Consider the following 17,289-nt stretch of genomic DNA (forward strand, 5'->3'; position numbering starts at 1 on the left):
CTCACGTTTTGAAAACCAATGCAATGGAACAGACTGTTTCATAAACCCCGCCCCCCTTAGTTACTGTTGCTACACCTGTCAAGTTCGTTTTCTCGTGACACAAATGCACTTGATTGATTTGATCAGCTTTAACTAGGAAGCTAATGAGCTTGAAAAATGCTGTCTGTGGCTAAAATATAATAATCTATGGCTAAGTAAGTGATATTGTGCTAAAAAACTGTCCAATGACAAAAGTCACTGTCTTTACCAGCTGATGATGCATGTAGAAGAAATATAGTAACAGCATTGTTATTTTATTACAGTGTAGAGTTAGTAAGTATGTTCAGGAAAAATGTAAGGTTGGACTGTTTTTTGTTCTAACATTTTTTACTTTTAACATTTGGAAATGGCTTGAGGTATGAGTTCTCACTAATGTATTTGGCAAACATAATGCTGTCTCAGATAACGGGTTACTGGAGTCTAAACTCTGACAGGAGACATGATGATTGAACAGTCAATTTTGTTTATGGTGTTCAGAGCATTGAACAATTACATTTAAAAAATAAAACAGCAACATCTTTCTTTCAGAAAATGTGTCCCTGTTACTGTGGATAATGGAACTCAAAGAGGAGTACAGTTTTAATAAAATAATCATGATTATTATTATAATGATCAAAAAAAAATATTTTGAAAAACGTTGGTCCTGCTTTGACATCACTTTTTATAGAATGAGTAGTTTAGTTTTTAGTCTAGTTTAGTTTATTTGCACACTAATACAAAGCAAAATACATACATGTAGAAAACAGTACAGTACAGTACAGTACAGGAGACCAAGGAAGCCGGAAAGGTTTATTCAGAGTCCTCATAAAAATGTAAAAAATGGCATAGTAGAAAACTGTAGGAAAAAAATATTTCCTTCTCTGTATAAACAAGCAAACTAATAGAAAACCAAAATGAATCCACCAATTAGTTCAGATAGATTGAATATATCATTTATAAGGTGAATAAACAGCACAGGAGAGAGAGAAAAAGCATGAAAGCTTTATTGCTGCTTTATTGCTGTAATTTAATAAAGCATTATTAAATTACATTGCTTATTCAAGGACACATTTGCAGAGGATGAGTTGCCAAGAGATTGTGATGTAATGCGATAGTTGAAATTTTTGCTCCCCAAGGATAGTTTAAAGCTAATTTACTCCACTGCCAGGCCACTAATGGTGTTTCCCACAGCTCATTTAGAGTCTGTGTACAAAATCAGTCGGTTGGCGCATGACCCGACGTTGACCTGATGTTTAGCCGAGCCACCCACACACACAACCTCTCTCTCGCTGTCCCCTGCCCTTTCTGTCCCCTGCATGCCTGTTATGCTCCTCTCCGTACCTCTCATTTCATGCCATGGACTCGTTATGCCTTGTTAACGCTCCCCCCCTTCCCGTGTCCCTGCCGCTGTGTGTTAAACGCATGCAGTTCCTATCATTGCCACAGTGGTGTTCGGCCTGGTGTGCGCCGGAGTCTACCTGGTGTGGCGTAACTGGAGGCGTAACTCCACCAAGAGCATGAACTTCGACAACCCTGTCTACCGCAAAACCACTGGCGAGGGCGAGGAGGACGAGATCCACATCGGGCGGACTGATGGAATGGGACATCACACGCACCACCACCCGTACCCGCAGGGCGTCAACATGGGAGTAGTAGGAGCAGGAGGTGGCACCTGCCCGCAGTTCATCGCCCTGCCACTCGGGGGCAGCATGCCCGATCCGGGGACTCACTGGTACACAGAGCAGCCAATGCTCTCCACTGCAAAGTGACCCTCAAGAGCGGATTCCGGGGGGAAGATGGCCGCTCAGGCACACGCACACACAGTGAGGTCAGGAGCGACTGGGACTGAGTTTGCAGAAGGGACGAACAACATATCATCAAGTGTCACATGCAGCCATTCACAGCCAATGTCCTATGCCAATTTCCATTTGAAAAACAGCAGAATTAATAAGACATGATTCTTTAGAAAATTGTTTCATACCTTTTCTGTGATGGAGCTGGATCTACTTTTTCTCCAGTAAATGTTGAGAATTAATTGCAGAATTGTGTTATAATGTGTTCTCAGCATTGACCTGAACTGGAATATGGAGTCAGACTGGTTCTTGTTTTGAGTCTTTTGCATTGAGATGACTGAGTGCGGTGTGTGCTGTGTGTCTTATATTTTGTGACGGGGGCCAGCGAGAGGTTCTCTTTTGGTCCTTTGATGTATTAATTTGGGCTTTTTGTTATTCCTGGTGGGCCGTGGAGCTCTGGGAACACTGTTTAGGAAGGAGGAGTGCAGAAACTGGGACAGCGTCTGCGTTGATGGGACAATCTGTACAGATTCGTGTAAGAATCGATCACAATGTCATGTCATAACGGCCAATACTGGAGCTGTCTTTTGCAGTTAACATTTTCCTGGATGGGCTTTCTTTTGTAAGATTTTTCTTTTCTTCTTAAGATTTAAAAGAACAGTTACCACCCACATTATGCTTTCTCTTTGGTTCGGAGGCAAGGGGTTAGTTGTCTAACATTTCACAGTGCAGCTGAACTCTGTTGATTTGAGGGGTTATGTTTATTTGACCTCCCAGAGAGAGTGCAGCAGTGTTGCAGACTGAAAGAAAGAAGGAGAAAATGGAGTTATACAGTATTTAGATATTTGTTTTGTATGAGCAGACAGGCTGGAAGGTTAGGGAGAGTTGTCTTTTTTATTGTGACTTGTTTAGGTGTTAAAAGGTTTGAGAAAAGCAATAGAGTGCAGTTTTTAGTCAGACTGCAGTGTTACGTGGTTGACAAAAATCCTCAAGTGTTAATAATTTTATTTCATCACCTGCGTTTGACTGTGACAAATACACACATGAATACACACGGGCAAATTCACGCTGCTCTCCAGAGGACGGAGGCAATGTGCACTTGCCCTCCGAAAACACAAACAGCATGCATAATTGCTCACCAGCTAACAATGCAGCCATTCATTGTTTCAGGCTACATACACACACACACCAACACACACACACACGTATGCACGCACACATTCGCAAAAGCAAGCTGGATTCCAGAGCCTCCTCCTGAGAATCTGAGCAGACAGTTTTGGATAGTGCCATGTGGGAGGGCCCAGCTGGTGGCTGCATGATGAAAAAGAGCTGTCATGTGATGTAACCACAGAAAGCAAAAATCAGACTGTGATGTAATGAGGTTGAGACCAAATTGTCCTATCAGTGAACATGTTTCATGCTGGTTTAGTCCGTCATTAACTCTGTTACACCATTCATAAACCTTGAAAGTCTCTGTATGTGTGCGTACTTGCTTGTGTGAGTGTGTGTGTGTGTGTGTGTGTGTGTTCATTATTATGCATGTGAGTGCTAATGTTCATCCCACAGCCATATTTGAACTGTTTTGTATGCTCTTTGTTGCACAACCCTCTTAGAATGCCTTCTGTATTGTGTATTGCATGGAAGAAAACAGTGTATGAAGGTGTGTGGATACACAGGTGTGTAAGTGTGTGTGTGTGTGTGAGAGAGAGTTGTGTGTGGGACAGTGTATGACACTGGAGAAGCTTTGAGGGTGCTTTTTGATTCATTGATTTGTAAATATGTTTTCATAAGGTTTTTGATAATGTATTATACAATTATGTAAAAGAGAAGATGTACATAAGATTTTAGATAAAGTGTTGACAGGTATATTAATTTATTTGTATAAACGGAGAGCACTGCATTCCCTGATTGTAAGAAATCTCAATTATCCACCAAAATGATTTGTGTTGTTTCTTGCTGTGCATCATTAAGCATCCTTTTTTGTGTGCAACTCTTTTTTTCTTTGTGAGCCCAAGTAAAACATGGTGTCCCCTCCTGAAAAAATCCCACATCTTTCACGCTTCCCAACCTTGGTGTTAATGGGACGGTTGATTTTTGTTTATTTGTGCCTTTTTTGTTTACTTTTTGATTTCCCCCTTGTATTTTTTCATCAAAAGGACAGGGATCAGCCAACTACTGTACATGCAAAGATGAACTGCATTAAGACCAAACTGGTTCCACTTTTTGATTTTCTGTAATGGATTACTTTTGAATATCTCTATATATTGATATATAAAATCTGACTGAAAATTTCCTTCATGTGTGCTGTTTCATTTTCCTCTACAACATATCAAATAGCACACATAAATACCACAGACCTACTGCTTTTTAAGACCACAGTTGAGTGTTTGTTAAGATCTTCAGTGAGCCTGTGTACTGTAATTTACACTGAACTGCAGCCACAAAGACCACAAATGGCAATAGCAGAATATTGGCATGTTATATTTTTCAGTTCTCTTAAATCAGTTATTTTAAAGCAGCACTTATCATTTTTAAAATATTAGCAATGGGTCAAGTGACAAACTTAGAGAGATTTTCCCCAACTCTGCAGTTCCTTTCAGCTCTGTGGAAGTCTGTTGTAGCTCTTTGTTTTGATGAAACAAATGTATGCAAGACCAATAACAAAACTAGAATTGTGTGTGAATATTGGACTTACATTCATTCATTACATTGCTGATAATTGTTGGCAACATTTATAGCTATACCAACCATAATGGTCATATGTCAAATGTGTGATTGTCCGCTTGTTCTGGAATTCTGTCCACAAATGGCACAGCAAGTCAATTTAGTTCAATTAATTAAAAAAACAACACATGGGTGCAGCTTTAAAGCTATCATTATTTTTAGGCAACCTGTCTGAGAACTGTCTCCCGATAAAGGCCGGTGTGTTTTCTTGTGCCATTATTGACAGCACAGTCTGTCTGTCTGATTATTAGCTAACATTAGCTCATATGGGCTGCGTGTCATACCAGGACGAGTATGGCTGTAGCAGCAAAACCCCTGAATGTGTTGAACTGAGCATGCTTTGGCTTACTGCTTATGAATTGTGCTTTTCCTGTTACAGCAGATAAGAAGCTGTATGTCAGTATGTCGAGAGCCCATTCTGACTCTGCTGCCTTTCACATTCATCCATTTACAAAGTGATTCATCAGCAGACAGAAAAACAGTAGTAGATAAATCCAGTCCATTATCATTATTAAACCGGAGCAGGCAAATGCCTTCAAACTCTTCCTCGTTGTACCACACCCTATTAGGATATTATCCAATAAGTATTTGTAGTAGTCCAGCGGCTTGTGCAGCAGACAATACGTGTCATAGATCTTCATTGCTGCACAAAGGCGAAGATGAACACTTTCATTCACTGTGGCGTGAAGGGCTGTTTGGGTGGGGGATGGTGTATTTAAACCTATACATACCATGGTGGTATAGACTCATGGTCTATGCCTACACATGAGTATATTGTTCAAATGCTTTAATTCTGTAGTTCACCTATAAACACGGGTCGTCCTTTCACAGCAAATAATGGTTAATTTGATAGAGCAGTGAGCTTTATGAAAGTGTTTCTTTGCTTATACTGTACATTATGTGACATGTGATTGATAGAGAAGCAGCTGATTCCATCTCCGTCTATCCATCTCCTGCTCGTTTTCTGAGGATATACAGTTGCTCAGGGTCATTACAGCAGCAGGGCAGTCAGTCAGCCAGCCTGGAAAAAATCCTCAGGGGAAATGAGGTGGCTTTGCTCTGTCAGACAGAAATCCAGCCTCCTCCCCGTCTCCACACTCAATCCTTTTTGTCTTATCTCACCAACATAATCTCAAGTCCTCGCAGAAACACTAAAGCTCTACCCCTTACTGTTTCCCAGGGGGTTAGAAGAACAAAGGCCACTCAAACACATCTGCTTTCACGCCAGACTGGGCCAATCCAGCTGCTATACCGTTGGATTGCAGGTGAATCTCATTGTGTCCTCTCTCACAGTGGAATCAGTACAATTCGGTGGGTGTCATGTTTATAATTGTCTGTCACACTTGAAAGGGATTAGATCTAATCCCTTGGATATGCTCATTTTAGAATTCCAGATTTATGTGTATTGTTGCTTTCTGTGCGTGTGTTATTGTGTTTGATTGTGTTTGGCAGTAGTGATGGTGAAATGGAGGAGCTGTGCCACCTGCTGGTCAGGTTTGTCACTACAGCCATAAAAAGCGTTTTCAATGCAGCCTGACAACTGATAGCTTCTTTCAAACGCCACAATATCATCAGCTTGCTGTCCTTTTATTAAAAATAGACAGTTTATACATCAGTTTAGCAATTACTAGTGAGTGAAATCAACAGGTTTGTTTATTGGCACCAAAAATTTGCCTTTTTTTCATGTGTTTGGCATGCACCATGAGACAAGTATTTGGCATTTCTTTGTATATTTTACACACATTTTATTTAAAAAAGTGCTCGGCTGCTGCAAGAATGGAAATAGCAATCTGTAATTTTCCTCTAAAAACATAAAGGCACCTTGGATTATTATTATAAGCACAGACGTTTAGATAATTGTCAACATACTCGTGTCCAATATAATTAACATATTATAATAAATATTTTTTTCATTGCATAGTTTGCAAAGCTAAGCTGCTACTGGGAAGTGCAAAGATCAAACATAACAATGAACATCAACAGCAAAGACAATAGAAAACAGCACATTTATACTGACTCAGCAATAATGACCTCACTCACTGATGATATAAAGCCTTGTTATAATGATGTCATCCAATGCTAGTGCAGGTGTCCACATTTCAGCAACAATATCATCACAGCTAAAACTCAACCCACTCACACAGCATCAACGTTAAACTGGGTTCAGACAGAAAAGAGCACATGTGAGAGGATCATATGTCTGCACATTCTTTTCCAGTTTTCCAGAACTACAAAGCTCGAGCTTTAGCATGGGCTTGCAGGAGGGCGGCTGTATCCGTGTGGGAGCTTTGCATGGCGATAGAGAGTGCAGTTCGACCTCGCTGGAAGACAAAAAGAAAGACAAACAGGAAATTACGATCAAAACATACATTTTAGGGGCGCCCTGGTAGCTCACCTGGTGGAGCTGGCGCCTCATGTACCAGGGCTGAGTGTTTGCTGCAGGGGGCCCGGGGTTTGACTCTGACCTGTGGCCCCTTATCCCCTCCCTCTCTCTCCCCCCTCTCCTGTTGCTCTTTAGCTGTCGGATTTTAAATTCTGAACCCGTAGTAACATGGCTCAACAGGCTTACTTAAAAACACCAATTTCAGGTCAAATATTAAATTATCCAAAACTTTGATTTATGACCAAATACCTGCACAACTAATGACATTCCCATCAACCTTAATGGCATTTGTGTTTAGCTCTAATTAGCAAATGTTAGCATGCTTACAAGCTATGAAGATGGTAAACATAGTAAACATAATGCCTGTTAAACATCAACATGTTAGCATTGTCACTGTTAGCATGCTAACGTTAGCAATTTAGCTTAAAGCACCGCTGCAGTTCGACAAACGTTGGTGGTCCGTGGTGGTTTTTAGTAAAAATGTTATGCAAAAGCTAACATGCTTAAAGTGATGTACATATTATACTCGCATTATACCAACAGAAGTTTATTATTAGTATTTAGCATTTATCTCAAAGCAGCCCAGTGCTCACTGAGTCACCAGCATGGCTGTAGGCTTAGTCTATTCACATGTTTTTCATGTGAATAGACTGAAGGTGCAGAATTAAGGCTCCCACAAGACCGATTAAATAACAAAACTAGGTGCAAGGTTGCATTTACAGTTTTTAAAATAAATGGGTTAAGATTCCACTTAATTAATTAGTCTAATTAAGGTTGTGTCAAGGTGAAACATGTTTTGGAGTCGAGATAGGACGCCTGTGGTAGTGGGGTTTTTTTCTTTTCAACTAAACTTTAAAGGCTGACTATATCACAGGTCTAAAACACATTTGCATCCTCTCCTCTGCTCTCTTCTCTGCCTCCACCCGCTTCAGACTGGCAGATAAGACACTGTTAGCGGATTAGCTCATCTCAACACAGGGAGATTTGTTTACTGTAGTCCCGATTAATCCTGGGAAAGCTCTATTCAGCTGCATCCAGACTGCCAGTCCACCCACGTCCGCTCAGTGTCAGTCAAAACATTCAAGCTTTTACATGTCTAAGCTCCTTTTTGTGTTTAGTTATGTGAAAAGACAACTACATATGGCATTATGTTAACAAATATAACAGGATTTCTCAAGATAAATAGAGTTGGAGTCAGCATATGTTCTGAAATTCTCTGAAAAATCATTTTTTTTTGGTCAAATTAACTGTTTTTTTAGTATTATGACCACAAACAAGTAGTACCACAGACAAAACGACTTGAACTCTGTGGTGGCAAAAAAAGGCAGAACCTCTCATTGATCTCTGTTCTAAAGGTTGGAGGATAGTATTGGAAGTAAATTGTCTATGGGACTGCTGTATCACCTTGTCGGTCAGGGTGAGGTCACACTGGCTCCTCTCCAGCAGCAGCCTGGCGATGTGTGTGTGGCCCCTCTCAGCTGCGAACATCAGGGCCGTGGTTCCCTGGCTGTCCTGGATGTTAGCATCTGCTCCGTGGCTCAGCAGCAGGCGAACCATCACAACTCGCCCGTGTCTCACCGCCAAGTGCAGAGCTGTTTGGCCTGTCTGTGGAGAGGGAGATGACAGAGACAGAAAATTTGAATATAGAGATTTGTTAAAAACCATTAAATTTTTCTGTCCTTTGACTTAGATGCACTTCATCTCAGATGTTACAGTTTAACACATGTCGTCTTTTGATGTTTTGATATTCAGTGTCTTGCTAAAGGACGCTTTAGAGGGACACAATTTATTATTGCACTTTTATCAAGTTTGGGAAGTAACAAGAGACACATTTAAAAAAAGAACTGATGGCGCAAAGGCTGAGATACCCTGATTCTTAACTAAGCAAGTTAACAAATTTTCATGTGTATAGTAAGACAGGGTGACAGTATGGTGAGTTATTGTTTGATTAGATTTCACATTTACAACTTTTCTGTGTTCTCTTCTCCTAAAAAAATCCCCACTGCATTAATTACTGTTAAACTGTTTAAACTGTGGTTGCAGTGGTTGTGTTACCTGGCTTGAGCGAATGTGAATGTTGCCCAGCTCCATTAGCTTGCGGACCACCTCCATGCCACCTGGGCCATCAGGGGCTGTCAGCGAGGCCAGCATCACTGCTGTATATCCAGCATTGTTCTGAAGGTTCACGTCACTCACGCCTGTAAAGCAAAGACAAAAATAAAAACACTTTTTCAGAATTTAAAAGCCAATTATTCCTATGTACAATAGCAAACGGCCACACAGTACTATTACCTGTGTCCAGTAGCAGGCTGACGATGCTGTAGTTGCAGTGCGACACGCTATAATGCAGCACTGTGTTGCCATTGTCGTCAGCCAGGTTGACCAAGAAGGCCAGCAGTGAAGGTGTGGTCTTCTTCACTTCTCTTAGGTACACAGCTAACCTGCTGGCCACCGACGCCTCCTCTGCTGCCGCGCTGAACCAGTGCTGAAACAACACAACCAGGGCCTTCCTCTGAAAAAAAGAGGAAGGATACTAACTTTGGATTCTGTTATCTGAAGGATTTGCCCAACTCAGTGTATACTACATGTTGGAATAATCATCTTTAATTTAAACGTCCAGTGTGTAACACTTAGGATGATTTATTGACAGAAATGGAATGTAATATTCATAGTATTTCATTAGTGTATAACCACCTGAAAATAAGAATTGTTGTTTTAGAGCCTTTTATATCGACACATGCCGCTGGTCACCTTCGATGGAGGCTGCCATGTTAAACTGTTTCTACAGTAGCCCAGAATGGACAAAGGCTACCATAGTTTCTCCTACACACTCGTAAGGCGAGCAGTATTTAATTGGTTGCAATCTGCAAATTTCACCTCTAGATGTCACTAAATCCTACACAGTGGTCATTTAAAGCAACTTTATGTAACTTTTCTACCTTAAAATAACAACTTCACTATCATTGTGCTGCACTGCACTGAGTTGTAATTGGGTGAAAAGTGCCTCTGTCATTCTCACTCTGTGCCCTTTAGGCTACGTCTTTTCTTGCACTATGTACCTTTTGGTTTTGGGTCAGAACACGTGTGTAACAGTGGCCACACACCAGCAACTATGTCACTGATTTTGTGAAATAAAAGGCTGCAGACAGACGGTGAGCTGGTCTTCTTGCTGTTGGACTAGTCAGTAATATTAGCTGGCTTGCTATGTCTTGTGTTGTTGCCTTTGCCTGATGTTTGGCTGTTCGAAAATTTGTCGACTCGCTAGTTTTTGATCGTAAGTAATGTAATCATAATAAATGTAAGTGACGTGTCCAAACAGTGGTATTGCAACTGAGGGCAACTGCAACTGAGGGCTTACATATTGTGTTTTTTAAGAATTATGGATCCGTTTACTGTAAGCAGCTTCAATATTGAATATATGTGATTATGTAGTTCTGATTTTAAGTTTCTGTGAAAGGATCAAGACTGCTCACCATGTCATCATTGGGGTTATCCATGTTGTCCATGTGATCGTTAAGGAACTGACAAGCAGCCGTAAAATCTGCACTCACTGCCTCCCTAGAAAAAAAGAGCATGTGTGTATGTGTGCATAAGTAAACAGAAAACAGAAAGCATATTCTCATGGGATGAAATAAAAACACAGGAGCTTTTCCCTGAAGAGTAAACATCACAATTACATTTTCCAAACAAACACTGATAAAGCATTTGTTCCGGCCCTCTCACCTGCCCCCGGTGGTGGTTTCTAAGCCAGAGTTCCCCTCCATCTGTTCTCCTGGAGGCTGTAGTTTCATCTTGGCCGTTTTCTCCAGAGCCTCAGCTTCCACAGACGCTACGCCTCCATCTGTCCTCCCTGATCCTGCTCCTCCCGATATCATCTGTCTGTCTGGGCTCGTTTGCCTCTTCTCTGGATCTGCATCCACCTGGGCAGCAGCCATCTCCCTAGGGCTGATGCTGCTCTCCTTCTGCTCACTCTGGTTCACACAGTGCTGCCCAAACAGATTTTCACTTTTTTTGCGTCTTTAAAAAAAATAAAAAAAGAAGAGCAGAGGAGAAAAGTAAGACCAGCCTCTACCAAATGCTAGTATATGTTGGCAACTGAATCTACTGATTCATTTTGCAAGCCACAGTTCACAAACCCACATATTGTTTAAATGCCTCAAAAACTATACTCCTTTTAATGTACTATAAGCATTTACAGCACCAGGAATCAACAACCAACCAACCAACCAACCAACCATCCCCCCTACACACAATGTCAATGTAAGTTGGCTCATTTTGGAACAAGACAAAAACTTTTGGAAGAGATTTGTAATGTATTATTCATGTTATATAGAGTAGGAATAATCCAATCAATATTTAGAGCCCAATCCTTTTAAAACGTCAAGGGTGGAAATCAAAGGAAAAAGTCAAAACAAAAGAGACAAAAGACTACAAGTCTCACTGTGTTGACTGAAGATTTGTCTGTTATACTATTACAACTAAACAGATCTCATATATTATAGTAGTAATAGTAAGCCAAAAAATAGTCTGAGCCCCAGGAAACCATCCTGGAAACTGTCACAGTCATCTTTTCCATTTTCTGACTAATCTAACTTTGAAGCAATAAATAAACTCTCATTGGAGGCTTTGGGAAATGGCAAATGTTCACTTGAACTCAGTCATCCAAAGACATAGGAGTCACCGTTTTTCTCCTCTAACTGACAACTGTAGAGGGAGTGGCATTCATCTTTCAGACTTAAATTATGATGTTTTTCTCAGTCAGAACCATGCAACAGTAGCTTAAATAACCTCAAGTTAGTATGCCTGTCAACCAAAACTATGGTTTAAGCAATAATCATAACTCCAAAGGTTGCTAAAGTCAGAGAGTTATTTACTAACCTTTCATTAACACCCCCAGAATGTAGGCTTTTTGACGTCCAGGCCCATCCATCTGCCCTCATAATGGATTTAGAGGCTACATGGAAGACAGACGCAGAGGGTATGATGAAATAACAAACACAGCAGAACAACATTCAATTCTCCTGATGAAGTACTTATTTATCATGGTTTAAGGCTTTTTACTTTTGGACAAAACACACTTCACAGCTAACACAAAAGAAGAAATGTTAAGTTTCACTGATAAAGAAGAGAGTCAGAAACCAACAACAGCTGTCAGTTTACGTCTAACAGGTAACTTGTGGGTCTGAATTTGACAGTGGAACATCATGATTCAGCCTATTTCACAGTAAATGGTAATACAATTTGATTTTCAGTATTAATTTTTTAAATTGGAGCAAAAGAAAAACTTTTTAAAAGCTATTTTGACAAGACTTCTGTGCTGTGAGAAGCACATTTAGCAACCATTTGAAGACATATAGGGTTTCTTTATGGGAATTAAAATGAGCCTGTGTGCCAAAGTCCACACATAAACCTGCTATTATTCCTGTGTTGATACAGCTGTTAGCATTGACATCAACTCAAACTCTGTTTTGCACATGCTTTGCACACAAAAGTATGAAATAATAATGTCTACAATAACTATTTCTTAGCCATAATGTTTGCAGTTTTTGCAGTTTAAATTCTGTCTCTTTACACGCCCACTGGAGATTTGGAATACTTCTGTTTAGAGAAATATGTATTGAATAAACTCTCCTCTCAGCTATTTCAGCTTGTTTTAAGCGACTCCTCAAAACCCACCTCTACAGACAATCCTTTTTATAGATCTCCTTCTTGTTTGTTTACTTATCTCTGTCATCTCTCTTTTAATTTATTCTTTCCCTCTTGTTTTATCTTCCATATGTTTGTATTTATATGGTACCTTTGTATGTATATGATTGGGTATGGTTATGTATGTACACATTTATATGTATATATGCATATATATATCCATATATTTGTTTGTTTGTGATGCACTTTGTAACTGTGTGTTTTAAAAAGGGCTATATAAATAAAGATTTACTTATTTACTTACTTACTTTGCATAGTAGGATTTCTATACTTTTAAAACGGGAAAGCTCTAAAACTAAAAATAAAAGTAGTTCCAAATACAAAACCAGCCTTGGTGGGTAATCGTGTGCTCCAATGAAATACAACCATTCAACTAACAGATTCCCAAGTCTAATGTTTTTCAGTCAGAAGTCTCGTAATTCAATAAAGTTCATCTTCAAGGGTGAAGTCAAAACAGTAAGGTCAAACCAAGTCGAAACCAAGGCCAAACCACAATATTATGATTCAATCTCCCTTAATGTAATATGAAAGCACTGCATCTCAAGATGAAGCCCCTAGAACATTAATTCCAAATTTAATCTGAAGTACAAATTTGTAGCATTCAGTAATGTTAAATTAGGGGGCAACCAGCTTTTATAACTTCATAATCCAATCGTGTTTTCCTATGGTGTGCATTAGTCCTGCAAACAGATGTGATTTAATCATTACATTGATATAATGAACAATCTGTGGATTGTAGTACCTCCATGTTGAGTCCTCTCTCCATCATTGTGTCCATGCTGGGTGTAGTAGGAGGTAAGGATGTCAACAAGTCCCATCATCTCCTGCTGCAGAGAGTTGACTTTGGGGTCTGGGTGCTTTAGAGGTTTACCCTCCTCTCCTGACTGACAGTCTGCGCACAAACACTCCCACTGCTGATCCAGGAGTCTCTTGATCTTCTTGATGTGGTGGACGACCACTGCTGTGTCTATACCGTCATTTGAAGAGTTACCATGTCCCACAGACACAAATGTACTCCTTTCAGTAGAATCAACAATAGAGTCTTGTTGCCAACTCCTTTGTCCATTTGTGGTAACAGTCTTTGGAGAGATGAATGCATCTGGACTTGATTCTTTATCATACGGTTCAATGGATCTCGCCACTGTCTCATCTCCATCCTGGTCTACCACCACTCTCTCTGCACGAACCCACACACCAGGATTCCTGATAAGGTGTTCAATCTTCTCATCTTTCTTTCTACTCTCCTCCTGCTGCTCCCTCAGCAGCCCTAAGGCTCTCTGGAGCTCCAGGCCAGTCTCATGGAGCTTCTGCTCCAGTACAGCTACCTTAGCCTGCAGGGACGTCACTGTCAGCAGCTCGTCCAGATCTGTACTAGTCCTCCACTCATGTGTTGGATTAGAGTCTTCCTGACTGACGCTGTGATTTCTAGGAAACATGATATGACTTTCATGCCGAGGCCTTTTGATGTCCACTGTGCTGTAGTGGGATGAGGGGTAAGGGTCTGCGGTTCCATTCATTGAAGGTGGTTGGATGTGTGGATTTAGGCCTAGACGCAGCCTTTCTCTTTCCTCCTGGAGGATGCAGATCTGTGCCCTAAGCTCTGGTATCACCCTCATCTCCATCTCCAGCTCACCCACACGTTCCAGGGCCTCTCTCAGGCGTCTCAACAGCCCTGAGTAGTCCTGGGGACGAGGGCTGTCCGTGGAGTAGAAGACGTCTTCGCAGGAGATGTTTTTTCCTCCAAGGTGATCCCTCGAACTACGGAGGCTGCCAGGGTCATCTGTGGATTCTGATCCCTGTCTCAGCAGCACTGTAAGCGGCATACTGGAGGCACGGAGGAGATGAGGTCTGATGTGCTCACCTAGAGGCTGCTCATCAAACTCCTTGATTCTGGCTTCCATCTCAGTCAAGGATTTGAGTCCTGTGGGAGAATGGAGCGACCTCTGATCATTTGCCCAGGAAGTATAGCCTGGATGGATGTCTGACAGTCGGGACTTGGGGCCAAGAGCTCCTGTCGATCCCCAGGGGCTCGGGCGGTAGCCACATCCAGAAGGGTTGAGGTGCCTGGGAAGAGTGCTTGCTCGGGGGCCCTTGCTCCGGCGCTGTATGGGGACTCTTTTGATTGTGTTGCCCTTCTCTATGTCATCCACATATTTTAGGAAGTCCAGGTCAAGTCTAAAGCCATAAGGGGTTTCCACTGAGTATGGGGGCTTCCCTTTAACTCCGTTCTCGGTTGTTTTATGAGGCAAGATATTTCCTGTAAACATTAAGACAGCAGTTTATTATCCATTGCAAATAAATGTCTGAAATGTCTGAATTTAATAAAATTCTGTCAGGTTAGAGACTTGTTTTACCGTTTTGTCCTTCCATCATGTTTTTTTGTCTTCAATTTGTTGTCACATTATCTGGTTGGCCCTTTGGTATCTGATGAAATAGAAGATTGAGTTGAGCCAGCAACATATGAAAAACATGTTAGGGCATTTTGCAAGTGGCAGAAGTGGTTATTGTGAGGTTATCTAATAAAATAATGAACACATTCATGATTTCTGAGGGAGAAAACAGATGAATTTCAGCACTGACATTCACTTGAGGTTTAGCTGTGGTATCTTTGGTGGGAGACTAAGTCTTAATTTTGAACAGATGGAAGATCACTCTAGACAGCAATGGTCCTGTTTTGTACTCCCACATGTAGCACAATGCACAAAACACAAACATTAATTACGTTCAAGTGCCTTTTCTCTATTTTCTTCTCTTTCATTCTCTACTTTTTCCAAAGTCTTCTGCTTTTCTCACACTCTGACTGCTTCATTTCTTCCATGCATCAGGCTGCTATTATTCAACAGTGGCAGGCCTGATGTTCACTTGATTACAGCCCTGCCATCCAGGACGAAAGCTGAAAATAGCTTGTGAATGTTTAGCCCAGAAGCAATGGCCAGTGGAGCAAAATATACTCCTACAGACACAAATACAGACAACCATTGTTGTGACTCACTGCTTTCCTCCCTTCCTGCTCTCTCGCTGTGCCTCTTACTAGGTCTACAGTCTTCTTTCAGATCCTTGGTTTACTTTTACTGAACTTTTTTCCTCTCTTGTGTTTGTACTCTGCTTGATTTTTACAGACATTTTTACATGACTCTCCCTTCTCCTATATGATAGATAATAGTCTATACTCTGTCATATCACTTCCCTTACCTCCTTCTCAGTGCCTCTCCCTTCTGCCCTCACCCCTTCCCTCCCCTCTATGTTCCTCTCTCCTGACCACCATCCACTGTGGCAGCTTGCTGTCCTCTTGAGGCACCACAGCCACCGAGCCGCAGCCCCAAACAATGTCAGCTATGCAGTAAACAGACAAACACCACCAAATGGCCCTGCTGGGATTTTCACCATCCATCATTCACACATTCTCTGATAGACAGCAATAAACAGCAATTAATCTAAAAATTACAGATACGGATGTGCACATTTTGTCAAACTAAGATGTAACCATTGATATAGGTACATGTACATTATTGTTACTAATTAAAGCTAGTAAATATACATACATACATGCATGTAACCCATGCATTCTATGCATAACGTGTCTGGTGCAGTTTGTTGGGCTGTCTAGTTTCCAGATGGGTGGAGTTTAACATATAGGATGTGCAAATATTACATTAAAAAAATGTAGATAAATGTATGTAATTCGAAGAGAGGCCAGATTCAGTCTTCAAAACTGGATGCTCGGGACACATTTCTGTTGGTACCATACAAGTATTGAGTTTGATACCCAGGCCCAATTAGTTTTCTTGATCTGGTAAATGGATTTATCAAAGTAGAAGGTCTTCTTATTATATGTTCTGTTGCCCTTACAGAAACCTAATACATGTGTTATACATTGAAACAGTATATGTACGTATGTTGTTATGCCAGTGGGGTTTTATGATGTTGAGAGGAATCTTTCAGCACTCGATCTGACATGTCTAAATTTAGCCTATACATGTGGGTGTAAAGCTAAAGTACATATCAAGAGAGGAGACTCAGACTTGTGTTTTCATTTTACAAACTAATAGAATATCATTCAGTTGAATGTCATCCAGATAGACAGACAAACTGGGAGGGCAACAGGACAAATCATTTTGTTGTAATGAAATGTCTATTGCTATAAAAGAGCCACATGTTGACTACACGCAGAGGCTGTATTCACCATTTACTCTGTCAATCAGCACAGTACAGCAGAGCACCTGTTACTGCAGACATCTCAATCAGTCTCACTGCTGGCTGCAGTTCAGCAGAATGGAAACACAAGAGCAAGAGTTTCATCTCAAGATAAGACGTCTACCTTGTAAAAAGTAGTCCAACAAAATGAGTGACTGCACAAAATTAAATCAAATGCTTATGGTTAAAGGAATTGATTGACATTTACACTAATTCATTTTCTTACTGGCAGTTCGGTAAGAGGATTGATTCCACTTTCATGTTTGTATGCTTATTATAAAATGACAGACAGGAGTTAGCTTAGCTTAGCACAAAGACTGGTAGCAGGGAGAAACAGCTATCCTGGTTTTGGTTCCAGGACTCAACCTTCTGTAAAATCACAACTAAATCTTTGTTTTTTGCACAGCTTAAACAAAATAGATAAAAACCCAGTTGTTGGTATGCTGATTTGTGATTGGATTACCTTTAGTC

General features: G+C 40.8%; 2 protein-coding genes across 2 annotated transcripts in view; one reads left to right on the plus strand and one right to left on the minus strand.

Annotated features, from left to right (window-relative positions):
* The window catches only part of LOC118335167 (low-density lipoprotein receptor-related protein 8-like), a gene marked incomplete in the record, with an annotated part of 71,387 nt that extends 67,299 nt beyond the window's left edge, over nucleotides 1–4,088 (plus strand). The window contains 1 exon segment of the mRNA XM_035671376.1: nucleotides 1,447–4,088. Coding sequence (XP_035527269.1) covers nucleotides 1,447–1,787 — 341 coding nt within the window.
* Nucleotides 4,089–6,170: 2,082 nt separating this feature from the next.
* LOC118334153 (KN motif and ankyrin repeat domain-containing protein 4-like) overlaps nucleotides 6,171–17,289 on the minus strand; it is a 14,084-nt gene continuing 2,965 nt past the window's right edge. The window contains exons 2-10 of the mRNA XM_035669970.1: nucleotides 14,979–15,048; nucleotides 13,367–14,881; nucleotides 11,797–11,872; nucleotides 10,642–10,935; nucleotides 10,392–10,476; nucleotides 9,211–9,430; nucleotides 8,974–9,116; nucleotides 8,323–8,523; nucleotides 6,171–6,856 (exon numbers count right to left, since the gene is read on the minus strand). Of these exons, the coding sequence (XP_035525863.1) occupies nucleotides 6,764–6,856; nucleotides 8,323–8,523; nucleotides 8,974–9,116; nucleotides 9,211–9,430; nucleotides 10,392–10,476; nucleotides 10,642–10,935; nucleotides 11,797–11,872; nucleotides 13,367–14,881; nucleotides 14,979–14,997 (2,646 nt within the window). The 5' untranslated portion in view covers nucleotides 14,998–15,048 and the 3' untranslated portion in view covers nucleotides 6,171–6,763. The remainder of the gene's footprint in view (nucleotides 6,857–8,322; nucleotides 8,524–8,973; nucleotides 9,117–9,210; nucleotides 9,431–10,391; nucleotides 10,477–10,641; nucleotides 10,936–11,796; nucleotides 11,873–13,366; nucleotides 14,882–14,978; nucleotides 15,049–17,289) is intronic.

Source organism: Morone saxatilis, unplaced genomic scaffold (genome assembly GCF_004916995.1).
Source record: "Morone saxatilis isolate NCDOM2014 unplaced genomic scaffold, NCSU_SB_2.0 Contig23, whole genome shotgun sequence".
NCBI lineage: Eukaryota > Metazoa > Chordata > Actinopteri > Moronidae > Morone > Morone saxatilis.